Source organism: Rhinopithecus roxellana, chromosome 6 (genome assembly GCF_007565055.1).
Source record: "Rhinopithecus roxellana isolate Shanxi Qingling chromosome 6, ASM756505v1, whole genome shotgun sequence".
NCBI classification, from domain to species: Eukaryota; Metazoa; Chordata; class Mammalia; order Primates; family Cercopithecidae; genus Rhinopithecus; species Rhinopithecus roxellana.
The window spans coordinates 65,292,497-65,305,377 of record NC_044554.1 but is presented as its reverse complement, the minus strand read 5'-3'; the positions used below and the strand labels follow the sequence as shown (position 1 = coordinate 65,305,377).

Genomic DNA, 12,881 nt, shown 5'->3' with positions numbered 1-12,881 from the left:
AGGGGATGTCTTATAGCCATAAATAGATGTACCCACATTTGGAAGAGATTTGGCCTGACCAGCCAGAAGTCGGGGCGGAGTGAGAATTTATAAATAAGGTGTTTTTATAACCTTTGCTTCTCTGCTTCTCTCTAAGGATCATCCTGCCATTCTGGAGGGTCATTCAGAACCCTATTCCTCTAAGTTTGAGATATAGATATTAAAATCCTTTGAAATGAAGTCACCCCAGGCACATTTGTTGCATCATTACTTTCTCAATTTCAAGGTGCATTGAGGAGGCAGAAACATTCCTTAAAGAGATGCCATCCACAATAGCAGGTTAAATGTAGCTAATGCAATCTTAAATTAGCTTTTCTAAGAGTACAGGAAAATAACTTACTTATAGTTTGTTGTAGAGCACAGGTAATGTGAAAACTACCAGTGCAACAACAAAAAAAGACCTCGTCAGAAATCCAGTTGCTTCCTGATTATTTACACCAGTGGAGGAGAATATTGGTGTAGATAACAAAAAAACCACAGCGAATTTATTTACTTGAATTCTCAAAGCTATGAGCCAATGTAGTGGCAGAAAACTGGCAAATAGAATCCCAGACCTTATGTAAGTAAGCAATAGCAATGAAAACTGAGAGTGAAAGCTTTAGCATATAGATATATAAGCAGAAATATTTGATATTGCCTTGAAGTGAGCATTCTGTGTAACAAGTCCTGTAGTTGTTATCTCTTTAAATCTAAGGTCTTTAATCTTTATTTATGTATATGGTTTTGGGTGGTTTTTTGTTTTTTGTTTTGAGATGGAGTTTCACTCATCACCCAGGCTCGAGTGCAATGGTATGATTGGGCTCACTGCAACCTCCGTGTCCCAGGTTCAAATGATTCTCCTGCCTCAGCCTCCCAAGTAGCTGGGATTACAGGCACACCCTGCTACACCCGACTAATTTTTGTATTTTTAGGGTTTCACCATGTTGGCCAGGCTGGTCGCGAACTCCTGATCTCAAATGATCTGCCTGCCTCCGCTTCCCAAAGTGCTGGGATTACAGCCGTGAGCCATCGTGCCCGGCCAGGTTTTTTTTTTTCTCTTCTCTTCTCTTCTCTTCTCTTCTCTTCTCTTCTCTTCTCTTCTCTTCTCTTCTCTTCTCTTCTCTTCTCTTCTCTTCTCTTCTCTTCTCTTCTCTTCTCTTCTCAGAAAATCTCTGTCTCCCTGGCTCTTATTAACTCTGGAAATGTGTCTAAGAGACTGAAGCACATTGCTACTTGCACTCTCTCTTTGGAAGGCAAATTCAGTCAATTTTATAATGGTATAATCAGAATTTCTAAAATAAATAATTTCCATAACTGAATTACCAGGGAGGATTTATAGCTATATCACCTGAGGAAACTTGCCAGTCTTCCTAACAAGTGTTTTTCATTTGAGCCACTGAAACAAATATTAAAGATTTCAAGAATGCTTGTATTGAAAAGGAACATGCCAAGCAAAAAAGTGCTTGAGATGACAAGGAAAGACACACACCTTTGTGTGGCTGTGACTGAGATTTGAAAGCGCCAACATCTTTGGGTTCTTATAATCAATTTAATTGACTTCATAAGAACTTAATATTCTGTCAGCTTAATATTCTGTCAACTTAATATTCTGAATTTTTTTTTTTTTTTTTTTTTTTTTTGTCGGAGTCTCGCTCTGTTGCCCGGGCTGGAGTGCAGTGGCGTGATCTTGGCTCACTGCAAGTCTACCTCCCAGGTTCATGCCTTTCTCCTGCCTCAGCCTCCCAAGTAGCTGGGACTACAGGTGTCGGCCACCACTCCTGGCTATTTTTTCTTTCTTTTTTCTTTTTTTTTTTTTTTTTTTGTATTTTTAGTAGAGATGGGGTTTCACAATGTTAGCCAGGATAGTCTCGATCTCCTGACCTTGTGATCCACCTGCCTCGGCCTCCCAAAGTGCTGGGATTACAGGTGTGAGCCACTGCACCCAGCCTGATTTTCATAGTTGGCTTTCACTTCTCATCTTTGCCATAATCAATGATACGTCATCCTCTTGACTATCTTCCCATGTGTCATTTCTGGACTAGAGCTGTTGAGTTGTGCATTGAGACTTGGGAGGAGTCAGGAACATGTATTGATTTTTATGACATGGGTAGCACTTAGGTCCCTTTGAGGCTCCTTGATTATTCTCAGTCTGAGTAGGTTTCTCTCTTTATAAAGTAAGTAAGAGTTTAGCAAAAAAAGAAGAGAGTGTGCTGCAACCTCCTTGTTAGTTCAAACATGAAAGGCATGCCTGTGTGTGTGCCGTTGTTATTCCTATAAGCACTTTTTCCAGATGACTACATCCAAAGGACAGTGATGAGCAGCAGTCTATTTCTGAAAAATATAGTTTGCTCTGATCTTGAGGAAAAAGGCCTTCTCTTCCGAGATGTTAGGTTGCCTCATGATTTGCGATAATCAATTTGATAATTATTGTTGACTTACTGGTTCAGTTCATGAATAACGTCCCAGACTTAGACTAGTATGGCACAAGGATTTTAATCAAGTAGTGCTTGCTTTCTTATGGAGCATTTATCTTGCTTGACTGTTCTGGACTTCAGCCAGCTGCCAGACAGGCATTTTTCATGCTGTATATGTGTAGGAGAATGTGTTGCTTAAGTGTTCAGTGGGGAAGTTTCCAACCCACTAAAGCTCATGGTTACCTTGCCTTTTACCACCGTGCTGTTAGAGACACTGAGAATGGATCACTGTCTTTTTCTCTAGGAATCTATTTGATGGGAAGCATGAATCTTAGTTACTATAAATATTGTTTTCATCCCAGCCTACCTCGCTGCTTCTGAATGAGAGGAGCCCCTTTGGCTGATCTGAAATACTTGATGGCTTGTTATGTTTTCATTATCTAATGTGCATTAATTTAAATAAAATAGCTCTGTTGCTAGAAGAGTCAGAAAGGAAGAACTTGGCTGGGTACAGACTGCTTGTGTCACAGAAGTCAGGAAAGTTTGCAGAACTTGGTGTCCCCAGAGGGAGTTTTCAGTTCTGTTGGCTGGGCTGAAAACCTAAAACTCTAAAATCCAGTGACTGTTTCCCCAGCATATGCGATGTGATATTTTGATGCTCGCTTACTCTATTATCTGTTTAATTAGCTTGAGAGACTGAAAGAATTTGAAGGCCCTTCGCTTCTCTGTGGCTGAGAGTTCTGAGAGTCGAAATGTCCATGATTTGGCTCTCTGGAGGATAGAACGCACAGACTTTGTGTTGATGCACGAAAAAAAGTTTTTAAGCTGCTATTCCGTTTTATGTGTTTTTATTATTTCTATAATGATTCATGCTGACATGAAGTGATATTTCTCTGAATTGACCACACCCTGCTGTTCGAGATTTCCCTGGGTAGGAACAGTAGGCCCCAGGTATCATCTCATCCCCAAAATGAACATAGAGCAGGAATTGCTGTACTAGTGCCTGGAGAAGGCTGGCCTCTTCTCAAGGTTAAGAAACTGTGAGCTCTGAATCTTACATAACCTATTTAAAGATAAACTACTTTTGGCTTCCTGGGACAGGGTTATAGGGACTATGTGACATAGCCTAGGTGTCACTTTTTTTTTTTTTTGATGAATATTAAAGATTAAATAGAAGGTTAGTACTGGTCTTCTTACCTCTTTTTTTCTTTTTTTTTTTCGAGATGGAGTTTCGCTCTTGTTGCCCAGACTGTAGTGCACATGGCGCGATTTTGGCTCACTGCAACCTCCACTTCCCAGGTTCAAGCAATTCTCCTGCTTCAGCCTCCCAAGTAGCTGGGATTACAGGCATGTGCCACCATGCCTGGCTAATTTTTTTCTATTTTTAGTAGAGACAGGGTTTTACCACGTTGGCCAAGATAATTTCAAACCCCTGACCTCAGGTAATCCACCTGCCTTGGCCTCCCAAAGTGCTGAGATTGCAGGCGTGAGCCACTGCACCTGGCCCCTCAATTTTATGTTAAAGGAAGATGAGCTCTTCTTGCCCCAGGGAACTCTGGTGTGAATGTCTCATTTTTGAAGCACCCTTTTAACTGAGTATTTAAGTCAATGAGAATGTTCCGGAAACTGTCGATTAACTATATTTCTTCTACTGAGGCCTCATGAGTATCACGTCTATGTCTTGGTTTCAGAAATGTCTATCAATAGGGTTATTTGCTTAGCTTCCTGCCAAACTTTTTGTCCTAGACTAGAAAGACAGAAACGTTGGGTTTCATTACTTTCCAGTTACTCTTTTCCTCTTTTCTCCATCAGGATACCCAAAAAGCAAAGCAGTTCCTGCCTTTTCTTCAGCGGGCAGGTCGTTCTGAAGCTGTGGTGGAATACGTCTTCAGTGGTTCTCGTCTCAAACTCTATTTGCCAAAGGAAACTTGCCTTATCACCTTCTTACTTGCAGGTAAGTCTTATGTGTTACATGTTACTCTGAGCTCAGAAGTCATCCCTGGAGGCCACATACCCTCCTTTCCCCCTGTGTTCTGGGTAGGCCCTAGAGCCCACCAGCATGCTTTTCCTCTCTGGTTGGGATATGCAAACACAGTTTCTAGATTGGATCCTCCTGTCACTGCAGACCCAGCACTGCACCCTCTTTCTGCTCCTCGTTTCTACCAAGCGCAGGATGTAGGAGTAGAGCAACTTGAAAGCACGCAGCCCTTATAGAGCTAAAGCAAAGGAAATTCCAGACTTAGGAAAATACCAACGATGGAATTCTCAGAGTTGGCATTCATTACCCACTTGAAACAGACCACCCATGCCATGTTAGTTGTGGGGAGGTCTCAGTGGAGCGGAGACACTCTTCACCTGTACCTCCCCAGGCAGTGCCGTTTGTCTCCGTTTCATTCTTTTCAAATGCCATTAAGATCCCAGTCCTTTACGAAACCCCAGCCGTGACGTTGCTTTCACACACTCTTCCCACATCAATAGTATTTCTTGTTGTGCTAAGGTTGACGTGCTAAGGCAAGTGATGCTCCTTTCTTTGCTGACTTAATGTGCGTCTTACCCTATCTTTTCTGGTAGCTTAATATTTCACAAGCCAGAAGGCTATGTATAAACTGTGCTCTTTGAGCAATTTACATTTATGCATTCAAGGAACAAACTGCTTCATTTCTTTGCTGCTGGCAAATAATCGTTATTTATTTCCAGTTGGTACTTCACAGAGACTGCAGTCTTTGAGGGAAAGCTGTCATTTTACTTCCATCACCACCCCAACTCTGCCCAGCCACCCCTGCACACGCAAATATTCATTCACTTGCAAAAGATATATCCTGCCATGGTCCCCAGATGCACATGGTCCCCACCTTGCCTTTTTTGTTACTGTCCTGTTGTCTCAGCACTTCTTACGTTGAATTATTGAATAGAATTTGTTATGGGGAAAGAGAAACAGGAGTCATGCTTGCTGTCTCCTGCCAGATCACCTTGGCCTCCTTTTCCTAGAAGGCACAGGTAGTTTCTTGTCTGGATAAGGGTCTCCCTCAGGCCCCCACTAAATGGATTGAGTTATGTGAGATAAATCACTCCCTGAACACATGACTATGGAGCTCACTGCTGCTGCTTGGCTGTCACTTCTCATTGTGGCTCTTGTGCGTACTCTTATAAACTTGATCATTGCACCACTCTGCAGGCCTTCTGAAGGGACTCATTGAAGTGTGACACCAAGCTCAGGGCAGCTATGCAAAAGAAGGGATGCAAAAAAACTCATACCTTATTGGAGGACTGTGCTTTTATTTTTGCTAATGTGAGTTATGGTAAACTGAAGGGCTGTGTGGCAGTGTGTGAGGGAGTCCTTTTATGCAGTCATTTGTGCCTTTTTACTAAGGTTTGGAGAGTTGGAGGCACAGTCATATCCGGGTTTATTGCACTTCTTTTTATTGCACTTCAGATTGCATTTTTTAATAGATAGGAGGATTGTGGCAACCCTATGTTAAGCAAGTATGTCAGTGCCATTTCTCCAGCAGCATGTGTCTGTCACATTTGGTAATTTTCACAACATTTCAAACTTTATTATTATTATATCTGTTATGGTGATCTGTGACCAGTGATCTTTGATGTTACTATTTCAACTGTTTTGCGTCATCATGAACCACAGTCATATAAGATGGTAAATAAACTTAATTGATAAATGTTGTATATGTTCTGACTGCTCCACCCGTTGAATGATAAGAAAACCAGACAAAGTTGGGTGCAGTGGTGCATGCCTGTACTCTCAACTACTCAGTAGGCTGAGCCCAGGAGTTACAGATCAGCCTGGGCCACATAATGAGAACCTATCTCAAAATAGAAAAGAAATTGAAACAGTCTTATTGCTGATACGGAAACATTTTAGTGTTCTGGATAGAAGATCAAACCAGTCACAATATTTCCTTAAGCCAAAGTCTAATCCAGAGAAAGCCCTCTGGATTTGACTCTCCTCAATTCTGTGAACACTCAGAGGTAAAGAAGCTGCAGAAGAAAAGTTTGAAGCTGTTAGAGGTTGGTTCATGAGGTTTAAGGAAAGAAGCCATCTTCATAACATAAAAGTACAAGGTGAAGCAGCAAGTGCTAATGTAGAAACTGCAACAAGTTATCCAGAAGATCCAGCTAAGATCTCTGGTGAAGGTGACTACACCAAACACCAGATTTTCAATGTAGATGAAACAGCCTTCTACTGGAAGAAGGTGCCATCCAGGATTTTCATAGCTAGAGAGAAGTCAATGCCTGCCTTCCGAGTTTCAAAAGACAGGTGGACTCTGTTGTTAAGACCTTATGCAGCTGGTGACTTTTAAGTTAAAGCCATTGCTCATTGACCATTCCAAAAAGCCTAAGGCCCCTAAGAATGATACTGAATCTACTCTGCCTGTGCTCTGTAAAAGGAACAACAAAGCCTGTATGACAGCACATCTGGTGACAGCCTGGTTTATGGAATATTTTAAGCCCATTGTTGAGACCTACTGCTCAGGAAAAAAAAGATTTTTTTTCAAAATATTACTGCTCATTCACAGTGCTGCAGCTAGCTGGTCACCCAAGAGCTCTGAAAGAGTTGTACACAAAGATTGTACATGCCTGCTAACACAGCATTCATTCTGCAGCCTGTGTATCAAGGAGTAATTTTGATTTTCAAACCTTACTATTTAAGAAATATGTTTTGTAAACCTAAAACAGCCATAATTAGTGATTTTTCTGATGGATCTGGAAAGCAAATTGAAAACTTTCTGGAATGGATTCACCACTTTAAATGCCATTGAGAACATTCGTGATTCATGGGAGGAGGTTGAAACAGCAACCAACATAAACAGAAATTTGAAGGAAGTTGATTCTAAGCCTAATGGTTGACTTCAAAGAGTTCAAGACTTCAGTGGAGGAAGTAACTGCAGATATGATAGAAATAGCAAAAGAACTAGAATTAGTAGTAGAGCCTGGGGATAAAACTGAGTTACTGAAATCTCATGAAAAGAATTTGAACAGATGAGGAGCTGCTTCTTATAAATGAGCAAAGAAAGTTATTTCATGAAATGGAATCTGGTCCTGGCAAAGATGCTGTGAATATTGTAGAAATGACAACAAAGGATTCAGAATATTATGTAAACTTCATGAAGCAGCATCAGGGTTTGAGAGAATGGACTTTAATTTTGAAAGATGTTCTAAAGTGAATGAAATGCTATCCAACAGTATTCCATGCTACAGAGAAATATTTTGTGAAAGGAAGAGCCAGTTGATGCAGCAGACCTCATTGTTTTTTTGCCACAGCCACCACCTCCATCAGCAAGCACCACCCTGATCAGTCAGCAGCCATGAACATGGAAGCAAGACCCTCCAACAGCAAAAAGATTATGACTCACTGAAGGCTCAGATGATCATTAGCACTTTTTAACAATAAAGTGCTTTTATTAAACTACAATATAGGGTGCACACTTTTATATGCCCTGGAAAACTGAAAATTTGTGTGACTTGCTCTATAGCAATATTCACTTTACTGCAGTGGTCTGGAACTGAACCCGCAGTATCTCTGAGGTATGCCTGTATATTTTCAACTCATCCTCTGCTCTGCAGCTGAGAAAGAAAAGCATCGTTTTGGCAATGTAGAGCTTTATCCCAGAGGTAAAAAAGAGAAACCATATTATTCTTCCTGGGAAACTTGGCCACAAATGTATAGGGGAAAGAGAACATTGAAGTTCTGTCTTTTAAACTCTAAACTACCTGAATGGAGCAGGCTCAGAGCACAGACCATCTTGGCTGGAGTTTTCCTGCAGAATTCTTCTACTTTTACGTTGCTTAGACACAAGCAGTCTGATCACTCGACTCTATATCAGCCAGTTTCTGTGTGTATTTGGCATTATTTTAAGCTTAGCAATTCAAAAGGCATTGCCTGAGTTAACTTACATTGTGAAAGATAGATTACACAGAAGCAAATACGTGATAAAAATATAAGCCTTTTACATTTTTCTCCTGCCATAGTGTATGCTGTCATATTATGCATCTTTTGGTTTCTTCAGAAACCTGGCAAGAATACAGGACAGGGAAAAGTCTTAAGAGAAAGCAGATCTCAGTTTGCATCATGGCTGTACTGTGTATAAGCAGGTGACTTTAGCGAGGTTATTTACCTCTTCAAGCCTCAGTTTACACATCAGTTATAACTTCCTGCCTCATGATTGTTGGAGTTTAATGAGTTGAATCTAAAACAAGCCCATTATAAAGCAGATCATCAACAAATATGCTCCTTCCCCTTGCAAAGAGTTACTGTTTTTATAACTAGAGTTTACCTTGCCCCTCAATTTGGAGTGGCATGATTGTGCAGCATGTGTGCACATAGCTATGGCTCTATCATAGAAATTGTGACCTGCCCGTTACTGGAAATAAGTCAAGAAAAGGAGCTGTGCCAGTCTACTTCTGACTAAGCTTGCTGGAAGGAAGGCTTTTCCCTCTGAGACTTTGGAGCAAGGAACTCTGCATTGTCCTAAAACCCCATCCCAAAGAATATACAGGTAAGACACAGTCCTAGGTCTCAGGAAACACCCAAGGGAATACAGACATGTAAACAAAATGTAAAGTTGGGTACTAGATGAGAGAATATAATTATGGACAAGGTCTAGAAGTAGCACTGAGAAGGGAATGATTATTTCTTTAGGTGGACATCAGAGAACACCTCCCTAAGTGCTGGTATCTTGAGCTGTGTTTTGAAGTACATATAAGAGTTTACTGTGTTGGGGAGGGGGAGTAGAAGAAGATGCACATTCTAGCTAGAGATAGCAGTGTGTGCAGAGTTTTAGAGGTATGAACATCTGCGTAGATCTGGGCAACCATGTAGCCGTTGTTACTGGTGGAGTATAAAGAGTGAGGAGGGTAGAGCGTGGAGTCAGGCTGACAACTCAGACACGAGCTAGTCCTTCTATTTTAGATTACGCAGTGGACCTTCAGAGTCACTGGAGAGGGCATTAAGCAAGGGGGGAGCATGCTCAGACTTGGGTTAAGAAAGTTCATTTTTGTGGATACATTGGAATAAATGAGGGGCAAGAGTCTGGGAGAGCAATTAAGAGGCAAGAGAGTTGTAGAGGTCTGAAATCTGGGGAGAAAATTGGAGAGATTTGGAAAAGTAGGAGGTAGACTTGATGAGATTCTGGGAATGCCTGGTTTCTTTTTGGTCAGGAGTAGGGGGTGGTGTTGAGTGGTGGGGAGAAAGTGAAAGTGTCCTAGGTTTGAGCAATCAGATAGATTGAGATGTCCACAATTAAGGGCAACATAAGAGTAAGAATAGGTTTTAGGAACAGGTTGTTTGTTTGGTTTTGGAATATCCATGAGAATGTTCAGGCTTAGGTCAGGCAGACATCAGCATAGAGGCAGTAACTAAAACTGTTACAGTGCCTAGAAGACAGGTTTACAAAGTGTAGGCACCCCGGAAGACACCAACCTGCATGGAGTGGGCTAAGTGTTTATATATGGACTGAGATTATACAGTCAGAGCAGTAAGACAGTCGAGACAGCATTCTTCTGGAAGCCAAGGGAGTAAAGAATTCCCAGGCATCAGCAGTGTCAGAGTTTACATAAAACATCAAGTATATAAAAACTGGAAAGTGCTTTTATGCTGTTTATCTACTAGTAAGTCACAGGTAACCTCTCTCAGTACAATTTCATCAGAGTTGAGTCAATTAAAGGTAGATTACAGGTGACTGGGAAGTAAAAGTAGGAAGTTAGAAACAGACTTATTAAGTACAGATTGCACTTCCCTAGTATCTAACAGAGAATGGAAAAGTCGTGTAGAAAGTAAAAGCCAAAGGGTGAAGGTAACATTCCAAGGATGTCAGCATCTTGAGTGCTTTTAGAACTGTAATTCTTACTCAAGAATCAAGAAGGTATGGATAGCTGAAAAGGCTATTCAGTACACCTATTGTTTTCATAGTATCAATTTTAGAATGTAAAACTCAACAAAATATTGGCAAATGAAGTTATAAAAAAGATGAAGTAAGAGATTATCCTGGGGAACATAAGATTTGAAATGTTGAGAAGCACTGGTCTGAATTCTGAAGAGAAGGAATCAGGAAAGGCTGCACAAGGATAGTGAATGGAGCAGTGATCTAGAAGAAACAGAAGGGATAAGATGCATGGAGAATGTGGATTGAGGGAGTAGGCTTGGAGAGAGAAAGATCCCTTGGTCTTTTAAAGCTACCTACAAAGCTGAAAGTGAGTATAAGTTTGCTATTCATGTTGTAGGATTATTCGCCTGGGCAGCGATTGTCCTGCTAGAGCTTTGCAAATACCTGTCGTATGCACTCTTCATTATGTAAGCGTGGCATTCTGCTGGAAATGTCTTTGCAGTAAGGAGGGAGTTTGGGTTGTGATTCTCAAGGGGAATGCCAAGATAATTGTTGGGTGCAGTCCCTTATGTGCTGCTCTCATTAATCCCAGCCTTTTGGAGAGCCCTCTGTACTTAAAGGTAGGGTGGACACTTTCCATTTTTATGTGGCCTTTTTTCAGGCAGACGGCCCCACAGCTTGATAGGGAGTGGCATTTGGCCCAAGCCAGCTGGCCATTCTGTCACGGTTCCTGCACCCCTGTATGTAGAATGATCGCTTGGTCAGATGGGATAGCAGGTGGGGCTAGAGAAGTCAGCTGTAGCCAACAGGTCAGTGCCTCCTGAACACTCTTGCCCTCTAGTCCTTTAAGCACCTTCCTTAGGCTTGGTCGGTGAGCAGGTGACCTTACAGCATCAGAACTGAGACTGTTCAAGGTCTCTCTGCCTGCTGCTGTGGCCTCCTCCTTAGCGTGCTGATTTCAGTCTCGGAGGCAGTCACAGTCAGTTCTTGTCCATAGTTAGCAAGGAAGCCAAGATCCCTGGGCAGCCTGCATTTGTTAAAAAGCATCCTTTTTCCTCATCTGGCCTTTAGTGAGCCCCACACGTTTCCTTCCATGAGAGCAAAAGTGGTTCACGCAGTTCTTATTTTCACTAGTCATGTGTGTCCCATTTTACTTTAGTATTTTGCCTAGAGGGAGATTGAGTCACATATTTGGAAACTATTTGGCTCTCAATTCATGCTTTTATTTTTTGCTTTCTTTTTCTTTTTTTTCCTTTTTTTGGAGACAGGGTCTTACTCTGTTGCCCAGGCTACAGTGCAGTGGCCCCATCATAGCTCACTGTAATCCCGAACTCCTGGGCTCAGGTAATCCTCCCTCAGATCCTGAGTATCTGAGACAACAGGTGCATGCCACCACACCTGGCTAATATTGTTTGTTTTTTGTAGAGACAGGGTCTCAACTATGTTGCCCAGGCTGGTCTCAGGCTCCTGGCCTCAAGCAGTCCTCTTGCCTTAGTCTCCCAAAGTGCTAGGATTGTAAGCATGAACCATGACACATGACCTCATGTTTTTACTTAAAAGCCCCAGTGGGTGTGTAGTATTTGTCTTATTACTATGACCTTTATATTGAGTGTCCTTATTGTAATTCCCTTATTAGATCTTAAGTATCAGGGTCATGCTGCAGGCACAGTTCAGGAAGTAGCCCTGTTGGATAAGCATAGCAGGTATCAAGGCATGGTGCCTACAAACCAAATACTTTTCTCCTGAATTGGAAGAGAATAATAATTTGAGATTTCAGTGCAAAGTGATCTAAGGAGCCTTATAGCAGATATTTGGAGTCTTCTGCCAACTCACTGAGTGAGTCCACCATGCCATGTTTGCATTTCCTTAGTGTTAAAGGTGGTACTGCCATAAGTTTGAGGAATTACAGGGTGAGGCAGGCAGGAAATGGATGCCAGTCACCTTGCATGGAACTCATAGTACAAACCATCTAGAAGGCAGCAGCCACTTGACGGGGAGTTCCCATGTGGATCACAGCAGGTGACTTACAATTAACCAGTTACCTATTCGTATGAGATAAGACAAGAAAACGAGACTTCCCTTTTCCTGCCTTTTAGCATTTTTCTTTCCCTCCCCATTCCTCTCCCTCTCCCAACCTTTCTCCCTTCTCCTCTCCCTCTCCCTCTGCCTCCGCCTCTCTGTCTCCCTTTCTGGAGCTGGATTATGACAAGGGACGCATTGAGAAAGGCTCTAAGTGTCTAGGATTTGATAAGTGGTAGTGGGCTTGTACATGGTGAACTAAAGCTTCGCCTGTGTGTCCTTTCACCCTGAATGCCTTTGAATGAAGTTCCTCATTTCCTTCTTTTTCTTTAAGATCTCTTCTCCAGCCAATCCTCACTGGAATATCAACTGCCTGTTTCAATAGACCAAAAACTTCTAATGAGAGGAGGGAAGGGAAGGTGAACAGGAATATCCTCCTCACCTCCTGGTCCCAGGAATTGTGGGTCCCCATTGATTACCAGTGCCTAACTAAATTACACAATTAAAACCAATGTATGTTTAAGTGAGAAATCCCATTCTGCTATCACAGAGGTGCTAATGAATCAGGCTGTTATTGTGGTTGTGTTTGCTA

The 12,881-nt window shown here is 41.8% G+C and overlaps 1 protein-coding gene across 1 annotated transcript in view; it reads left to right on the top strand.

The window, feature by feature from the left end:
- SND1 (staphylococcal nuclease and tudor domain containing 1) overlaps positions 1-12,881 on the top strand; it is a 447,074-nt gene that overhangs the window by 282,004 nt on the left and 152,189 nt on the right. Inside the window, exon 15 of the mRNA XM_010378725.2 lies at positions 4,245-4,386. Within this exon, the coding sequence (XP_010377027.1) occupies positions 4,245-4,386 (142 nt within the window). The remainder of the gene's footprint in view (positions 1-4,244; positions 4,387-12,881) is intronic.